The 16,659-nt window shown below is 38.3% G+C and overlaps 1 protein-coding gene across 3 annotated transcripts in view; it reads right to left on the bottom strand.

Annotated features, from left to right (window-relative positions):
- TMEM164 (transmembrane protein 164) overlaps window positions 1–16,616 on the bottom strand; it is a 42,815-nt gene extending 26,199 nt beyond the window's left edge. Inside the window, exons 1-4 of one of the 3 annotated variants that reach the window (XM_054840015.1) lie at window positions 16,344–16,616; window positions 15,483–16,055; window positions 1,959–2,008; window positions 271–337 (exon numbers count right to left, since the gene is read on the bottom strand). In XM_054840015.1, the coding sequence (XP_054695990.1) occupies window positions 271–337; window positions 1,959–2,008; window positions 15,483–15,947 (582 nt within the window). In that variant the 5' untranslated portion in view covers window positions 15,948–16,055; window positions 16,344–16,616. Of the gene's footprint in view, window positions 1–270; window positions 338–1,958; window positions 2,009–8,080; window positions 8,120–15,482; window positions 16,056–16,343 lie in introns of those variants that run through there. The other 2 variants (XM_054840016.1, XM_054840017.1) reach the window with 2 other exon arrangements.
- Window positions 16,617–16,659: the final 43 nt, after the last annotated feature.

Here is a 16,659-nt window from a genome sequence, read left to right as displayed (position 1 = left end):
TCTTTCAAAGCCATTATGTTTTCCCTCCATTTAAAGGCTAGGATGGAACTGACACATCGAATACAGCAGCGTTAGCTTAGCATTGATTTATAAAAACAAAAAAGTTCAAGATTGGTATTTTGGCTCCATTGTAGTGACCTGTACCAGGAATCTACAGCCTGGTTAAAATGAACTTTAAAAGGCCAACCAAAGCAAAGGTCTAACATCTTTCCAAAGAAAATCTTTCAGAAAGAAATAAAAAAAGGAGAAGGAAAAGTACAGTACACTCACCAGGCGCGTATTAACAACAGGAAACAGCAATGCCAAGAGGGCCCCATTCAGCATATGCATCTGCAACCTTAGAAGAGAGATGTGATATAATTTTCACAGATGGAAATAAAATGCAATGTTTTCACATATTTTATGTACTATCTCTTCAATAAAAGGTAGCAAGAGACTTAAAATTCTTTTAGCTTGAATTTTAATAAAGCCACTGTTAAATGCAATAACCAGAACAAAAACCTCTCTTTAAATAGACAAATAATTTCCTAGAGGATTGCTTTCTATAACAAGCTTTGGATTCCTAGTAAGTCTGGACTGTCCGTTTGTATTAATCCTGTTCATGATGCAAGCTGCTAAATAGTTGGAATTTTGCTGTTCTTTTGCCTTTCAGAGCTTAAAATGGCATATTTGATAAAGGTTTTTACTCCTGCCTAACTCTATAAACACACAGCTTCAAAGTAAAGCTTCAGGAATTTGGAAGAAGTCCCTTAAAGAAAAATTACATTTGTCAAAACGCAACAGCAAGCCCTAAGTAAAGAATAAGGTATGAAAGTAGTGTAATAATACTGTATTTTGTATAGCTTTCAGCCATCTTTTTCTGAACCACTGTTGCATCACAAGAACACAAAAATAGAATCAGTACTGTTTCAGTTTACATAAGACACAAAGTAAAAAATAAACTGTCTACAACCACTGCCTGTCATAAACTGCCAGAAATTTAAGAGGAACTTGAGGAGGGAAAGGTATTACAATTTCAAAACAGTTTTTCAAACATGATTTATACACTGTCAAGGTGTTCAAAAACAGAAAGGCTCATTCTGAAAACAGCAAATATTGTGGCTTCTGCTCTGCAACCAGACTTTTGCAAATGCGTAGTCAATCCAGGATTTCCTGGACACCAGACACACTTTTCACACTCTCCGAGATGAAGATGCTAACACAGTATCTCTGCAGTCAGCCTATTCCCTGCCCAAATAAGGAACAGCAGGAAAAAGTTGCAGCCAGCCAGTCACAATTCCAAAATAATTCAAGAGGCATGCCCCCAGCATCGTTTTTCCAGTCACTGCCTAGACTAAGACAAGAAAGAGCCGAGTTAGCTCTCATGGTGGCAGTTGCAGCCATTCCCGATTACCATCCTGCCCGGGAAGTCCCATGACCCTCCCCACACCATGACTAGTTACACTCCATAGCTACCTACTAGACTCTACTGCAGTAGTCCATTAGAGCTTCCTGCACAATACACAATATTTTAGAAAAGATCATATAGGTTTGAGAAATACTCAAGTCTACAAGAATTTGCTTTCACTACTTAACTTATATCCATAATTTTAAAACTAGACCCATACTGTACGTATGGCCTTCAGTGAAGCCCAATTACTAATTTTTAGTGAGGATAATAAAAAGGTACAAGGCACATGACATGAATTACACAAGCCCGTACGTTACCCATAGAAAGATGCCTGCATTCTCATCTGTTAGTAAGCTACTTCACTTTGCTAAGCGAGGTCAAAACCACCAGTACAAAAGAACCAAGGGTATGTGGCTCAATATCCACAGTTGAAGCCCTGACCATTTTTCAATCCAACCAACAGGTCTTTCCAATTGGATATATATCTTGATCACAGCTTAAGTCATAAAATATTAACTTCTAAAATACATTATACAAGCAGACAGATGTAGTAAGGAAGAAGCATTACCTGAAGAGAATCATTGCAATCCGACATGGAGGACAGGCGAGAAGAAAAATCTGAAATGTTAGAAACAAATTTAAATTAATATGATCTCTTTTAGACTCCATATTCTCTTTCTTTCCCAGTTCCATACGTCATAAATCATCTCTAACCAGAAGAGCTGTTTTACAGCAGAGCTAGAAAACACTAAAAATCTTGAACAAATTAAAAGGTCTCACATTACCTACGTATAAAAGGATTTAAGAGGTATGAACAGCATCTAGGGTTCGGCTTCTGCCTGTGCATAAGAAACAAGTCAAATTCTAGCCTGTTTGATGTTGTCATTACAAAAGGTCTCTAATAAAGCAGATTACTGTATTACCAATCACTTTACTACAGCAGCTCCCTTAGCCCTCAATCATGATAAAGTCCTTGCTGTGCTAAAGACCAAGCATTTACAATGGCAATACTTCACTTTAGCAGTGCAGCACCCAGCTCTTAAAACATCTCACATGAGATGGCTGTCTATAAAAGCCTCTTAATACTTCCCAAAATACAGTTACCAGAGTATCTGGTCTATGCATAAGCTTAGCAGTCACCTTTAAATATGTCCATTGCCACACTCCAAGTATTTTTAAAGTACTGTTAAAGTTTCATTATTAGCTAGCTCTTTTGTATTCAGTTCCTTACGTTCTTGCAATTGGAGCAGCATGTCTGGTTTTCTTTACAGGCCATACTTGTACTATAAATAGGACCCGATTTAAATTTTTATGTTTTAAAGTATTGATTTGCAACAATGCCCATCTAAATTTAGATGATAACCATCATCTTTTGATACTGCTGTCCAAAACCTCTCCCAGCAACTTAAAATACTTTGTATCTAGAGTAAGACTTGCTGATACAAAGAGGTTGCTACATAAGTGTTCAGTGATAAAAGTCCTAGTTTTTATATTGTTCACTATTGCAAAGAAGTGGCTTTGACCTACTGTCTGATAAAAAGTATTTCACAAAAAAAGATCACGCTTTTTACTGCTGTTGCTAAAATAAATTAACAATAGATTATTTCACTGCCAATCATTAAATCACTTCATTCTAGAATACGTCTGCTTTGTGGACAAGTCAGATTAGACAAGTCACCAAACATATTTCTTTGAAGTGTTGCAGGGCTGGGAAGTATATTCTTCTCTGATGTATATTCTAATTAATTACTACCAGATCATGTACTTGCTACAGCAACAGTACAAATGTTGAAGCCTGGATCATGCTACTGAGCCCCTGTGTACGGAAGGCACTTGCTGTCATTACCATACAAATACACATACAACATTCCATGTTAGCAAAAGGAGATATGACTAGTTCATCCAGAGTTTTAAACTGAGATTATTTTGTGATTTCCTTAAATTCAGAAATCTGACAGAAGATACATGTTACTTTTGAAGCATAGTTCATACCTTCATGGAAGAAACTCTGCTCTGCCAATACAGAAATTTTTTTCTTTTTTTTTTTTTTTTATTTCCTACATCTTAAAAAATACCAAAAAACAGACTGACCTTTTTTTCTATATGCACAAAATAATCAAACCAGAAATATGTCTTAATTAGACCAGTTATTTCTTTTTCTGACACACTGCAGAGTGCTCCAACTATTACATGGTAGAGCAAAAACTACAATACAAGTCCATATACTGTCTGAATCTCACCACTGAGGATAAAAAAAATAGGTAGTATTAAAAAAGGATGGCATTGTTACAAAGACTGAGATGGACATACCAATCTAAAATACTTCACTACCATGGAGACACGCAGAGAACAAGATTCATGGCTGCTCATTTTTTACATTGACTCTACCGCAAGAAACACAGTTTCAGGAACTGATGAGGGAAAAAAAATATTTAACCTTTTTAAGCATGCAAGTCCCTCTGTTATGAGGGATCTTTCAGAAAATAAGTCTGACTTCCATTTTTTATGACAGCAGAGAAATCATAACTAAAATGTTTATGTTAAAACTTCAGGATAATGGAAGAGATCTTCAGATGTTTCAGCTTTAGCAGTTTAATGTCAAGCATTTTCTCTCTAAATATGTATATACTCTCCACGATAAATAAACCTCAACTTCTTCAAAAGCGGTGTTTTACAAAGCACCCTCGTATCTGATTTTCAAAAGAACTACATCACTGAGGAGATTCAAACATTGTAAGAAGCGTCATCATTCAGCTCAGAATAATTAGCAGCCTTAAAAATATCTCGTTTACAGCAAACAACCTCACAAGCTCTAACACAAGTGTTCGCATACTTATCCCATAATCATACTACATTTCGCTGTCTTACTGGAAATAAAATCCTTTGCCTTGCAGAAGGAAGAGTTCCCAGCCTCTGTTTTCCTGCTGGAACTCTCAAGGTTTTAGGCACTGAGGCTAGCACAGATGTACCCCCCCTTGAGGAAACATACAGATAACAAGTCCTAGGTGAGGACAATATTGTGAGTCAGGAGGTTTGAGTCATCTTCACCAGCACAGGACCAGAAGATTCTACACTTGTACTCAGGCAATAAACTACAAAGAAATTCCAAACACTGGTCAATCTGCAAACTGAAGTTCACTTTAACCTTGAGGACTCGGATGAAAACAAAAGTCAGAAATACTGTCAAACTACTTCATACATGCCCTGCAAGAACATAAATATAGTTGTCTATCCCCATGGGAAATATTTCTAGCATGAAAAGCTGCATGGCCAGCACTCCCCTGCGTAAGTCCAAATACAAAGGTCACACACAACACATGATGCATCAGCAGGGCTGTATTAATTTGGAGACTGTGATGTACAGCACTGCGCTGCTTTACTATCCCTTTACTGAGACAAGATCTCCAAGAGACTGAACTCACAGTTGCTCTGAACTAACCCAGGACTGGGCTGCAAATCAGTCTATTCCACATTCCCTTCTTCTAACCATGCACTAAGAAAAGAAAGCTCCAAATGTTATCTGCAGATCTGGGACAGGTTGGAAGGTAGAAGGAAAAGGATGGCATTTTTCTACTGGTAGTAATATTTTTAAAAGTTTTCTAAAAGAAACATGTGCATGTCATTTGATACTTGATGGGGTTCCCAAGAAATACCTTTCGATTTCAATAAACTTTAGAGATCATTATTTCCTGAAATCTGATTGTATTACTCATTTGTGTCAGTGTAGCAGGTAGAAGAACCTGTATGTAATAGGGCTATTCTGAAGACAGTGAGAAAGTCTTTACTATTCCCATGGTATTGTGTGAGAGGTGGCATTCTGTAGGGCATCAAAAGTACCTGCAACTCTTCATTTGCCAACTAATCCAAAAATAATACTGCCAGACTATGCATTCCCTCCCTTTAGGTTTCCTGGCAGGATGAACAAGATAGCAATAGGCAGATATCACAAAGTATTACACTAGCCCTCCACAAATCCCTGTTTAGTGATTAAAAAGGGAGCGAACTTAAGGAAAGCATAGGTGACTGTTAAAAAGGAACCGTGTAGCTGGAAAAACACAGATCATTTTTCATAAATTCATTTTTAGAAGTCAGAATTTAAAAAAATACTTCTTGACATTGCAATAGTGTCTCTAGGTAAAAGTCAAACTCACATGCATGGAAAAAAGGCTAAATATCAACCAAAATAAGCTGGTATTTTGCAGCAAGTTAGGTTTGTTATATAACTTCTGAAGTAAAATACCTCTTTTAATATCTAAGCCTGGATACCATTCTATTCATTGAATGTTATTGCCTCACTCCATGAGCACTCTGAATAGGGAGAGCTCACTGGGGTTTTTTATTTGTTTTTTCTTCTATGACTTGACTGGATCTCCAGGGGTTTTTTAATTCCAAAACATTCCAAACCCCTACAAAATATGATGTTATTTTTCAGTTAGTACACTGAGGCAGATAGAGCAGTCAAAACTTGTCACGAAAGGCTTTTCTTCTACCAGTCTTAGTCCTACTGAGACAGAAACATGCTTAACACAAAGATCTTGTTTGATCAGAAACAAAACTAAAAAAGACAAAAGATGACAATTCAAAAGGTAGCAGGGAAGAAAAGAACAAGTCACACAACTCTAACCATTCCAGATTAAACATCACCCAGAGTAGCACTTATAATATCAATGGAAACACTTACAGATGCCTGAGTTGTTTCTGGCAGAAGACAGCTAAGCGTGCTACAAGTCAAACCACTGCATCTCACATACGCAGCACAGATTTCATTTACCTTTCAAAACAGCAGCTTGTCTGTCCCTGAGCCATCTGTTTGATTTAGTATCTTGTTGCAGCAGACTGGAAATGTATCTTTCTTTTCAAACATTCCAGTCATGATCACTTAACCAGATTATAAATTGATTGGTTTAGTATACTATTTCACAATGAAAACTTCAAGAGGTTAAATTTTAATTTCTACTTGCAATATTCAAAGCAGTGAGAAAAATTCATGGAAACTGGATTTCGGCACCAAAATAAAAATTTTTACTTTGATACGCCCTTTCCTAGGTGTACCTAAGAAATTACCCTCCAGAGCAGAAGAGGTATGTTTAAAAAGCTAAGATACAGTGGTACGGTTAAATGTATTTTACTGTACATGTGAAAATCATCCATTTCCCCCCCCCCAATGATAAAACAAGGCAAGGAACATTCAAGCAGCTAGATAATTTAAAAGATGCTGAAGACTTGATTATCTCTAAAACAGCTTTTTAAAGTAAGTTCAAAACAATCACCCTATCGTTTATCAGAAAGTAATGATTTAACAAGTCCATCATACAGCTTTGATTCAGCATCTAGGTATATGTTAGATGTCAACTGTTTTTGTATAAACTATCAGTTCAGCACAGAACAGCCATATCACCTAAAAGCCATCTGTTTGCCTTCCAAAATGTAACTTTAAAAAAAAATCATAACTGTGGTTTGACAAGTTCAGACTGCCAAATCTGAAAAGAGAACAGAGATCAGAAAATTTACATTCTCATTGCTAAATAGCAGCAAGTTGAATGTATTTAATATTTTACCATAAAAATCACAGCTGCCTTAGTGCAGCTGTCAGGTTGTGGGATTAATTAATGTGCCCTGTGGAATTGTTAATCTCATGTTAAGAATACTCATGATTCAAAGCAACACTGCTGGCAGGACATTAAGGAATACTACAGTAAAAGTAGTTTCTGTGTTATATAAACCAGACTCTGGGAACATCAGAAGCTGCCTGTTCCTCCTTCCAACCTCCCAGCTTCCCAGTTCTATCCAGGGATGAAAGAAGTGTAGCAAGTTGAACTATTTCCATCCTCTACCATCTAATGTCTTGTAAACCATATATATTCATTGGGACATTCTAGGTAAGTCTCCCCTTACACAGGTTTAGTTTGTTTACTTGACAAACCTGTACTGACTTTCTTTCCTTTTACAGTCTTAGGTAGAGGATTTCTAGACTTCTCATATTTTAGGATTAATTATTAACATAAGACTCATGTCTTTCTATGTGTGCAGTAGCATTAGTTATCACATTTTAGGAATTAGTATATCAGAGAAAAAGTGTCACTGCGGTTATTTTTCTTCCTTTTTCTCTAATTACTATCTGCACCAGCCCTTCACTAGCAGCTGGTTACTTCATTCCCCATTCCTAGCTCAATGCTTTAGCAAAACCTGACAATAAAAAAAACCCCACAACTTATCTGGGGGTAAAAGAACAAAAAAGCCGAATTAAAAATAAATATTCAGAAGTCCAATTTCCTAAAGAAAGTTTAATTTGCACTGAATTTAGATTAACTTGCATTTATATCTTTCAGTGACAGTGTGGAAGCTTGCACGAGTTTCCTATGGAAGCAAAACCATCGTAGAAAAGTCCTGTTCTACTCTGCCTCAAGTCACCAATACCCTTTTTCTTGTCACAGTTCACAATTCCTCAATTTGTAGGATTTTACAACAGAAGTTTTTAATATTCAAAAACAGCAGGATAATAAATATCTAATAGCTCCATTATTACAGATATTTTTTGCCAATGAAACAGTAACACAATCCATAAAAAGCTAAGGCATAACGTCACATTGAACTTAAGCTGGCATTTCACTAATACCAAAGTATTAAAATATAAACAATTAAATTCACTTGACTAATTACTTGGCAATCTGAATAAATGTAAAGCCTTACCACATCTATCTAAAGCCCTGAGGAAGTGTCACAAGAAACATGAGTCTCATTATACTCTTCACAGGTTTCAAATTCATGGTACAGAACTTGTTCTCGGTGAACACCAACACAGTTCAAATTTCTACAGTGAATGTGGTTGATGTACAACCACTGCAGTAAGACTCATCATCCGTGACTAGAGTGTAAACACTTACAGCAGTACAAGGCAGACAACAAAGAAGGGTTTTTTAGAATGGAAATCATTGGATTAAATCATCCCAATCCCTGGAAAGTATAAGGTGTCCAATATGGTTACTGCTACTATTTGATTTAGCCCACCACTCCACTGAAGTTCCTAAAGGCCTCAGGCAGCTATTCCTGAAACATCAGTCTAAGCTGCTAGCAAACAACCTACGTGGAGTGGTGTGTGAAACTGCTAAATAGGTTAAAAAATACATCCTGAAAATATATTACAGCCAACGGAGGTACATTACAACACTGGATAGTACACCGAAACAATTACTAATAGCTCCATTCTCAAAAAAAACCACCACAACACTAAACAGAGGAGGAAAAAAGTAGTGTAAGAAGAAAAAAGAAACGAAAAAGAGGCCTGCCTCTCCATGTGTTGCTCAAACTACCTATGTTACACTTAGATTTAAAGCAAATATTGATCAATGATGATCTCATCAAAACAAACCAATATCTGATTACCTAACTATTCAGCTGATGCCCTTTAGATAATAACCCTCAGTGTAAATATTTGGGCTAAGAGAAAGTTAAGCTTTTTCACCTAGGATTTCCGATCATGCAATTCCTACTCCTTTTTACAGAGTAAGACTACTTCTTGTCAATTCCCTGCTTTTTATATTCTTTTCTCCTAAGAATATACAGAATAAAGACGAGAATTACCAGAGTATGCATTCTACCCTCTGCACAGCGGGTATTTCCAAATTCCAGCAACTTCAAAACAAAGGCTTAACCTAGAGCTTTAAACTCCAATTCCTCAACTAGAGCATTCATCGACAGCATGACACAGCACCGTGATCCCCATCACCTTGACTAAAGCACGCGCATTTTCAGCGCAAGCCAAAGCATGTACTGGCCAAATCCTGTCTAAGTTAAAGTGGCCAAACTGTAATGTCTTCAAAGAAAGAAAACTGATTCGCAGCCTCAAGACACACTTGCTATTCTTTTTATACTAAATTAAAAATTACTATTATTTCTGAATAAGAATCCTTGCCTTGGCTCATACTAATATTTCTCAATTTCTCTACTGTATGCTGGGATTTACTAAAAATAAGCACAATGGTGAAACAAACTATATAGAGTGTTAAAATTATCATGGAAAAGCTTTTTCTCAGCTCAATAAATAATTATTACTTAAGGTATCAGTCAAAGCCTCTAAACCAGTTCAGTGTTTTTTAAACACAACAAAATAACTGCTTAAAAATAAATTGTAACAACGAAGAAAAAATGTTAGTTATTGGAACCAAGGGCAGATAAAACTATACAAGCGAGCCGTGGGGGTTTTTTTTAATGCCAAACTGTCTCATGACCTGTCACTTCATATCTATGCCCCTTGAGCTGCTATCACCTTTCTAGCAGTAAAATGCACTCTTCTGCAAGAAATCAGGCTTGCCACCATGACATACTGGTTCTTTCAGTGCTTTCATCGTTCTTCATCTGCCCTTTTCCACCACACACTACAATGAACTTCCCTCTTAAAGCTGATTGCTAGAGAGAAGTATCACAAGTTAATTTGCAGTTCTAAAAAGAAAGACTTGTGTATTATGCAGATCTAAAAATCGAGCTGCATACTTCATAATCAGATATGTTTGTGAGCTGTGATTACGCACATCTTCCACTTAAGTTTAATTGATGAGTTTTATGTCTACCACGTAGCATTTCAGAGCATTGAAAGAATTGTCAACCTTGCTACAACAGTCTCACACACCTTCTCAATGTACTAATCTAGGAATAAATCATACTATAGTTCTAAAATATAACCTTGCTTTTCCCAAATATTTTTTTACAATCCTTAACATATCGAGTTTACTAAATTTCAGTTTTATCATCTCCTGAAAGTGAGTCCTGGCTTCTGAGGTGCTTTAAAAATTACAAGTTCTGCAGGTAGCAGTACCAGGTTTTAGAACGTAGGAGGTATACACAAAAATTACGTAGATAAGGGAAATACGCAAACACACAAAAAGGGAGATTAGAAGCTTACATTTAGAAAAACATATATATATTCATAGGAAATTTTGTCTTCGCTACTCTACATCTTGCCTAACAATCTTATTACATTAAGGAGTGAATGAAACTACTGAAAGACATCTTCAATTTAGATTACTGTTACCTTTTAAAATTGAAAAACTCATTAAACTTTTACTTGCAGGCTGTTGCTCATGTAACCCAATGTCATTATTCAATGTAATTTCTATAAAAACTTACCAAACTTCTGTAATCAAAGGTTCTTCGTACTCACTCCCAAATAACATGATATGAATGTCTCTTTAATTTTAATTCAAGGTTTGGAAGAGACAGCATATAAAAAAACCCCACACAATATAACTTCCAAATATTAAAGCATTCAGGAGCAGTGTACGCAAATTAAATCCAGATTCGCACTTGAAAAATCACATTTGACCACATAATCAGATTTTTTCCAAGGTTTTTAAAAAAAAAAAAAAAGAGGAGGGAAGAGGGGAGAGAAAGGAAGATAGTTAGTTACATGTTGGGACATATTCCCAAATGATGCAGAATTCAGTCACGCTATGTTTATTATGTAAGTTCCTAAAACAGCCCATTGTTCCCAAAAACACAGTAGCATCTTTTGCAGAGGACAGAAAAAAATCCAGGTCTCTAAAGAAGCTAGAACTGGAAATAGTGAACACAGGATTTCGTATTTACTGAACTGCAGACGCATGTAGCACTGTTTTTAGTTATGCAAACATCAGATTGAGATCACTGGACAAAACTGGACTCCCCCAAAACTTCTTTCCCTTGCCTTTTTTTCCATCTATCACTTCCCCTTTAGTTTACTTCTCTTTGCCTAGAAGGATCACCATTTGAAGTAATCATCCATCAATACAGGTGTTTCCTACAAAAACATTTCCTTTATTCCAGTCAGGCCTTAACTGTCTTAAGTGCAATAATTTGGTGTAGAACTGGAAGAGAATTATAACAACAGATGAGGAATTACTCTGTAGGAAGAACACTTGCAAACCTCATCCCTAACCAAAACAAAAATCCCAAAACTCATTTTATAGATTGGTATTAGTCACCTGGAAGAAGGCATTTGCATATTGAAATCAAGGAAGCTGACAACTTACAACAGTTTAAGAGAAGGACTAGCTGTACCTATCATTAGGTACAGATTAGATTATTAGGATTAGATTACAGTCATGTTTCTGCCACTTCCCCTAACAAGCTTTCAAGAAACTTACACACACACTTTTAATTTCTACAAACTGGTCCAGTCATAACCATCAGTGTTCAGAACTGACTAGTCTTAATGAAGCTCCAAGAAACCAAATTAAAACTATCAGCTTCAAGATTCAACTCACAAACCTAAAAATCAAATTTAAAAAAAAGAAAAAAGAAAAAATAATAATCACATAATCATTAAGGTTGGACCTTTTGAGATCACTTCACCCTACCATCATTACCCACAAACTCTGATTTAGATGGCTTCACATAACAGTTTTTCCTTACATTTTGTTTTCCAATTTCTATTTTGCAATACAGATTAAATGTAGACAAATACAAACCAGGACCGAGAGATAAAATTAATCTTAGTTGCCTGTTAACTCCAGCTTGATGTCTTGTAGGATATCAAGAGATGGCTGTGTTCATGCATTTTCATGAAGTTATGCTGATTACGAACAACAGCTTGCAAAATACACATGTCAGAAATTACAAGCTGAGGTACAGGAACAAACCATGGAGAACAGAGTTTTTGATGGAAATTCTAACTGCTCCTTCACTGAGCCTGAAATGAAGAACTGCTATGTGAACACAAGTGTTTTGATGGAAAAGTTAAAAAAAATGTACACTTTATAGAACAGAGAAACAAATAGGTTTTGACATTGCAAGACACGAAATTTTCCTTTCACCTCACTAAAGCAATGCTGTAAGTCTTTTGATGCTTGTACAAAGGGAGACAATACTCGTGTACGCACTTCTCAACAACCATGCTCTGGTTGCCAAGTGTCTCCTCTACAAAACTTTTAAAGAAATCAATAGTAATTAGCTATTGGGTGAACCCTCCCTCTTACACTGCTGAATCAGAAACTTGAAAGATTTCCTTCACATCTTCAATTTCAATACAATAATTATGGGTCCTAAAATACTCATAAGGATTAGTGTCTTGAAAATACAACACTTGGTCCCCTAACCATATGCTGATTCTTTTTTCCTGCTATGCAAAAGACAATAGGTTTGCAACACCCAAGCGGACTTAATATTTCCCTTTTAGGATACCCTTTTATGCCAGGTTTACGGCAGTACTGTTGGTCCAATCATATCCTCAGTCCTGAAAAGTGAGCGTGGTTTGCAGTTTTTTGTAATAGAGGTATTTAAATAATTTTTAATAAGACCACTCTTTATGTAAAGAAAGAGTTTAGTATTAATTCCTTCATAGACTTCCCACCTCGGTGCACCACACACTAACTATTGTACTGCACAAGAACATCCCCATCCGGTAGCTGTCAAAAACCACAGAAGTTTCTATTTCACCCTTGGTTTAAAATATATATAAAAATTTTAAAAAACTGAAGTATTTATCTCTCAGTGATACTGCACTTAGGTCACTGGTGAAGGAACAGCATTGCCCTTCTTCCTCCAAAAGCTATGCAAGAAGCCAAAACCAAGACTAGGGCTGGAAATGAGTAATACTGTTTCTAGATAATTCAACTAGGTGGCAGGATGGCAGCAAATTCTCTGAATCTGATTAACCACGAGAACTGTTTAGGCAGTTAAATACATTCATTTGATTGACACTTCATCCTTGCCATGACACATCTAAACTAGTTCTTCCCACTTATGAAGACGATTTGATTTGAACACAGGTTAGTGTGACAGGCAGGAATTAGACACCTGATCAAAACAGACTCATTCGTAGAACTCTGTACCCATTATATTATGTAGTTTTGTCTGCCCAAATGCACCACAGATTAATTCCCATTTCATTTTGTGATTTCATTTCAGTCGTAGGTCTTTCCAAAGCAGAACTTCGGCTTTTATGCGGAGAAAATCTGAGCCAATATTTTTGGCTCGGACCCCAGCGCCATTGTTGCTCTGAGGTGAAACAGTCTCAGCTGAAGAAACGGAAAACAGAAATTGAGTGAAAGAAGAGACCTTTACCAACAGCTACTGTTGGCTTCCCTTTGAAGCGATCTTGATTGTTGTAGCATGTTTCATCTCTTCACCTTCTACTTTGTTCATCCTAAAATTTAGGCGCAGCAGCAGGGATTATGTACAAACTACTATAAGAACAGAAGCAAAAGATAAATTATATGTTCATATATTTCATCTTGCCGACCTTTTGCCCCCCGCAAAATCAGGCCAGAAAAAACAATGCTTGCAAGATTCTAACTACTATGTATTACTTTGCTGATGGAGGTCATCAACTACCTTTGTATCTAACCTGTTTTCTCTGCTGAAAGCTATTGGGTTTGCAGGTGTTTTCATTCTCTACATTAAGCCCACGCCTATTTTTAATACATTTGCTTGAGGATGAAGAGGCATGACTTCTGAATTTTGCTGACATATCCATCTTAATTTCACAAATACTGGAATGCCATTTCTAATGAGTAATTAGCACAGGATTAGAAGAAAAGCTTCACAATTGGTCAGAAAGATTAAGAACTGCCCATGTCTGACTACAGCAGTTAAGTCTCTGTCTTCCTGGGGGAAAACATTATCAAATGAGGTAAACAATACCAGCCTCTCCACTTATGTGTAAGCATTATCTTTTGCTGAATACTTATCATAACACCATATCAAGACAACTAAACTTTAAAATTATAATGATAACATTGAGTATTGCCAAGCAATGGAATGCGGCTATGTTGTTTTATTTTAATTATTTCTACAACTCTTGCGTACCTTCTACTTTCTTCTTCATTACTAATACTGACTAATTGATTCCACTTGTTACCACCTCATGGGAAGCAAACATCCTATGGGGTAAAATACTGAGCTAACATTGCATCACTGCTTAGGAATATACATAACCTACTAATTAAAGTTCTAGAACTGTAAGTTAATTGCTGTAAAGGTCTTGAATATTGCTGTAAAAGCTTGTTTTTCCCCTCTTGAAATAATACCTATCTCCCTCAAACCTCTGGTACAACCAGAAAAGATGTTTCCATTCCTGTTAGGAAATGCTCTCCAGGAGTAAAGCTAACAACTGGCTTGATCTGACACAGCCCAGATCATTTAGCATTCTGCAAAGGGAGACTAAGAATGGCATTGGTCTGATTTTCATCTATTACTGATCTTAGACAGATGTAGTTATCAGGGCAGCTTTTATGAAAGCCTTTTTGACATTCTTCTATTAATTCTTGTGCATAAATTGTGTAAGCTGTCCAGTGTTGAGGGTACAATATTAGCAAAATTAAACAAAATAATAACTTTTTGACATCTCCCACACTCCTTACCAAGCTCAGTGAAAATGACAGTTAAGTACATGCAAAGGACTATTGACAAATACAGCTTGTAAGCTCTAGATATCCCAGCTCAGTAACTGTTTATGAATGTTTCCATTATTTTGGAAGCTACACAAATTGCGCATTATCACACATCAACAACCACGCCACAAGTCATTAAAGCACAGAGTTTATGCACAGCAATTAAGCCAGATTAGTTTGCTCATCCCATGTATGAGACACAGGTAACACTTGTTTCCTTACTATTCAGCTTCTAAAATTAGAAAGGTAAATGAACGTTATCTGCACAAAATAAACAATAATTTGTTTCTTCAACACCTTCACAAAATACATTCACACCTCTAAAAGTCACCTGCTTGAAAAACTTGCATGTAAATTACATAGCCACTTTAGCAATAATCTTGTTTTTATTAAATTTGGTGGAAATCTTACCTCTGCTGTCAGTGGAAATAGCATTTTCTATTCTTGAAACAAGGATTAGGTGAAAGCAAGAGAGACAACCTTAATGTTTTGAATTTTCAACCAGAGATTTGGACATTAGTCATAGCTACAATTTCACCTTTTGGGGTTTTTTTTTTCATACATTTCAATTCAACTGACTAAAACCAAAGTTTTAAACTGGCTATACCAATTCTTGGCATTTGTACTTCTGCTATGTATTTCTGGTCCGCAAACCGAGTATGGGAAAAACACTGCTCTGCCAGTATAAAACTAAAGCAAACTTCCTGGTGACTGTACACAAGCCTTACCTGCATCATAGTGACCACATGACAGGGATTCAGGAGGTAAATGACTGTCCTGGTGGCAAACTTGAACCCCACCTCCAGCCCAAAAATGAGACAGAGCACCACCAGCAGCACGTTCTTGCCCAAGCTCTCCTGCTTAGTCTGGGGCTGCTGCAGCAGAGGACCCTCCAGCTCCCTGAAAGGCAGCTGCCTGAGCTTCCACAGGGACAGAAGGATCTCCACAATGCCCACGCTGAGGAAGACCAAACTCTCCAGAAAGCGCTGCTGCCCAGAGAGAAAGGCCGCGCATTCCGGCCCTCCATTGCCAGCAAAGCTGGGGTCCACACCCCCATACATCCAGTCCAGGAGATTATGGAGGCTGTAACGAGACATGGTGGGACGGCACCTCTTCTCCTCCCCGTCACTATCGAGGAACAGGTAGGAGCAAGACGGAATCAAAGCCAAAATGCCGTCGGGCTGACGAAACATGAAATGCAAGGATGGCCCCTCTGTAGTCCCCTTCTTTCCCAAGCTTCAGGAGAAGCAAGCAGCTCAAGCTTTCCCTTTCGACGCCAGGACCAGACCGCAAGCAGCAGCCTGCGAGAAAGGAGGAGCCACAGATGAATGGAGCCTGCGAGCAGTGCCAAAAGCCGCTTTCCTCAGGACCCCTCCTCTTCCCGCCCCGCACTATCCGCCCACTCCGTCAACACTCGCCGCTCTCCCCTTCCCGCCCGTGACAGGGCTGCCCTTCTCCGCAGGACGCCACTACGACCTGCCCCTCTCCGCCTCTCTCCCCTCCGCCCGGCTACTGCTCCCTGCGTACAGCCTGCCCTCCCCGCGCCCTAACGGCCACCCCTTCCCGCCCCGCGGCGATGGGCCCAGTACCTCCGTCGGCGGGGAGCGGGTTTCTGCTCCGTTAGGGAGCGCGGCGGGGCCGGGAGGAGGCAGGCCCAGCGCCCCCAGCCATGGGGCCGGCCTTGGCGAGGGAGGGGAAGGAAGAAGCAGCGCTCCCCTCAGCGGCAGCAGCGGCGCCGGCACAGCTTAAAGTACGAGCCCGAGCAGGCGGGCCACCGCGCCCCGCGGCTCTCCCGGCCCCTTCCCAACGCCGTAGCATCACCCCACCGACGTGCTTGACTCACACCGAAAAATGGACGAGCCCCCCGGATTGGCTGCGCCCGGCCGCCCGCTCCTCCCTCCGCCC

This window comes from Grus americana, chromosome 12 (genome assembly GCF_028858705.1).
Source record: "Grus americana isolate bGruAme1 chromosome 12, bGruAme1.mat, whole genome shotgun sequence".
Classification (NCBI taxonomy): domain Eukaryota; kingdom Metazoa; phylum Chordata; class Aves; order Gruiformes; family Gruidae; genus Grus; species Grus americana.
Note: the sequence above shows the minus strand (reverse complement) of the source record. Positions and strands in the feature narration are given on the sequence as shown.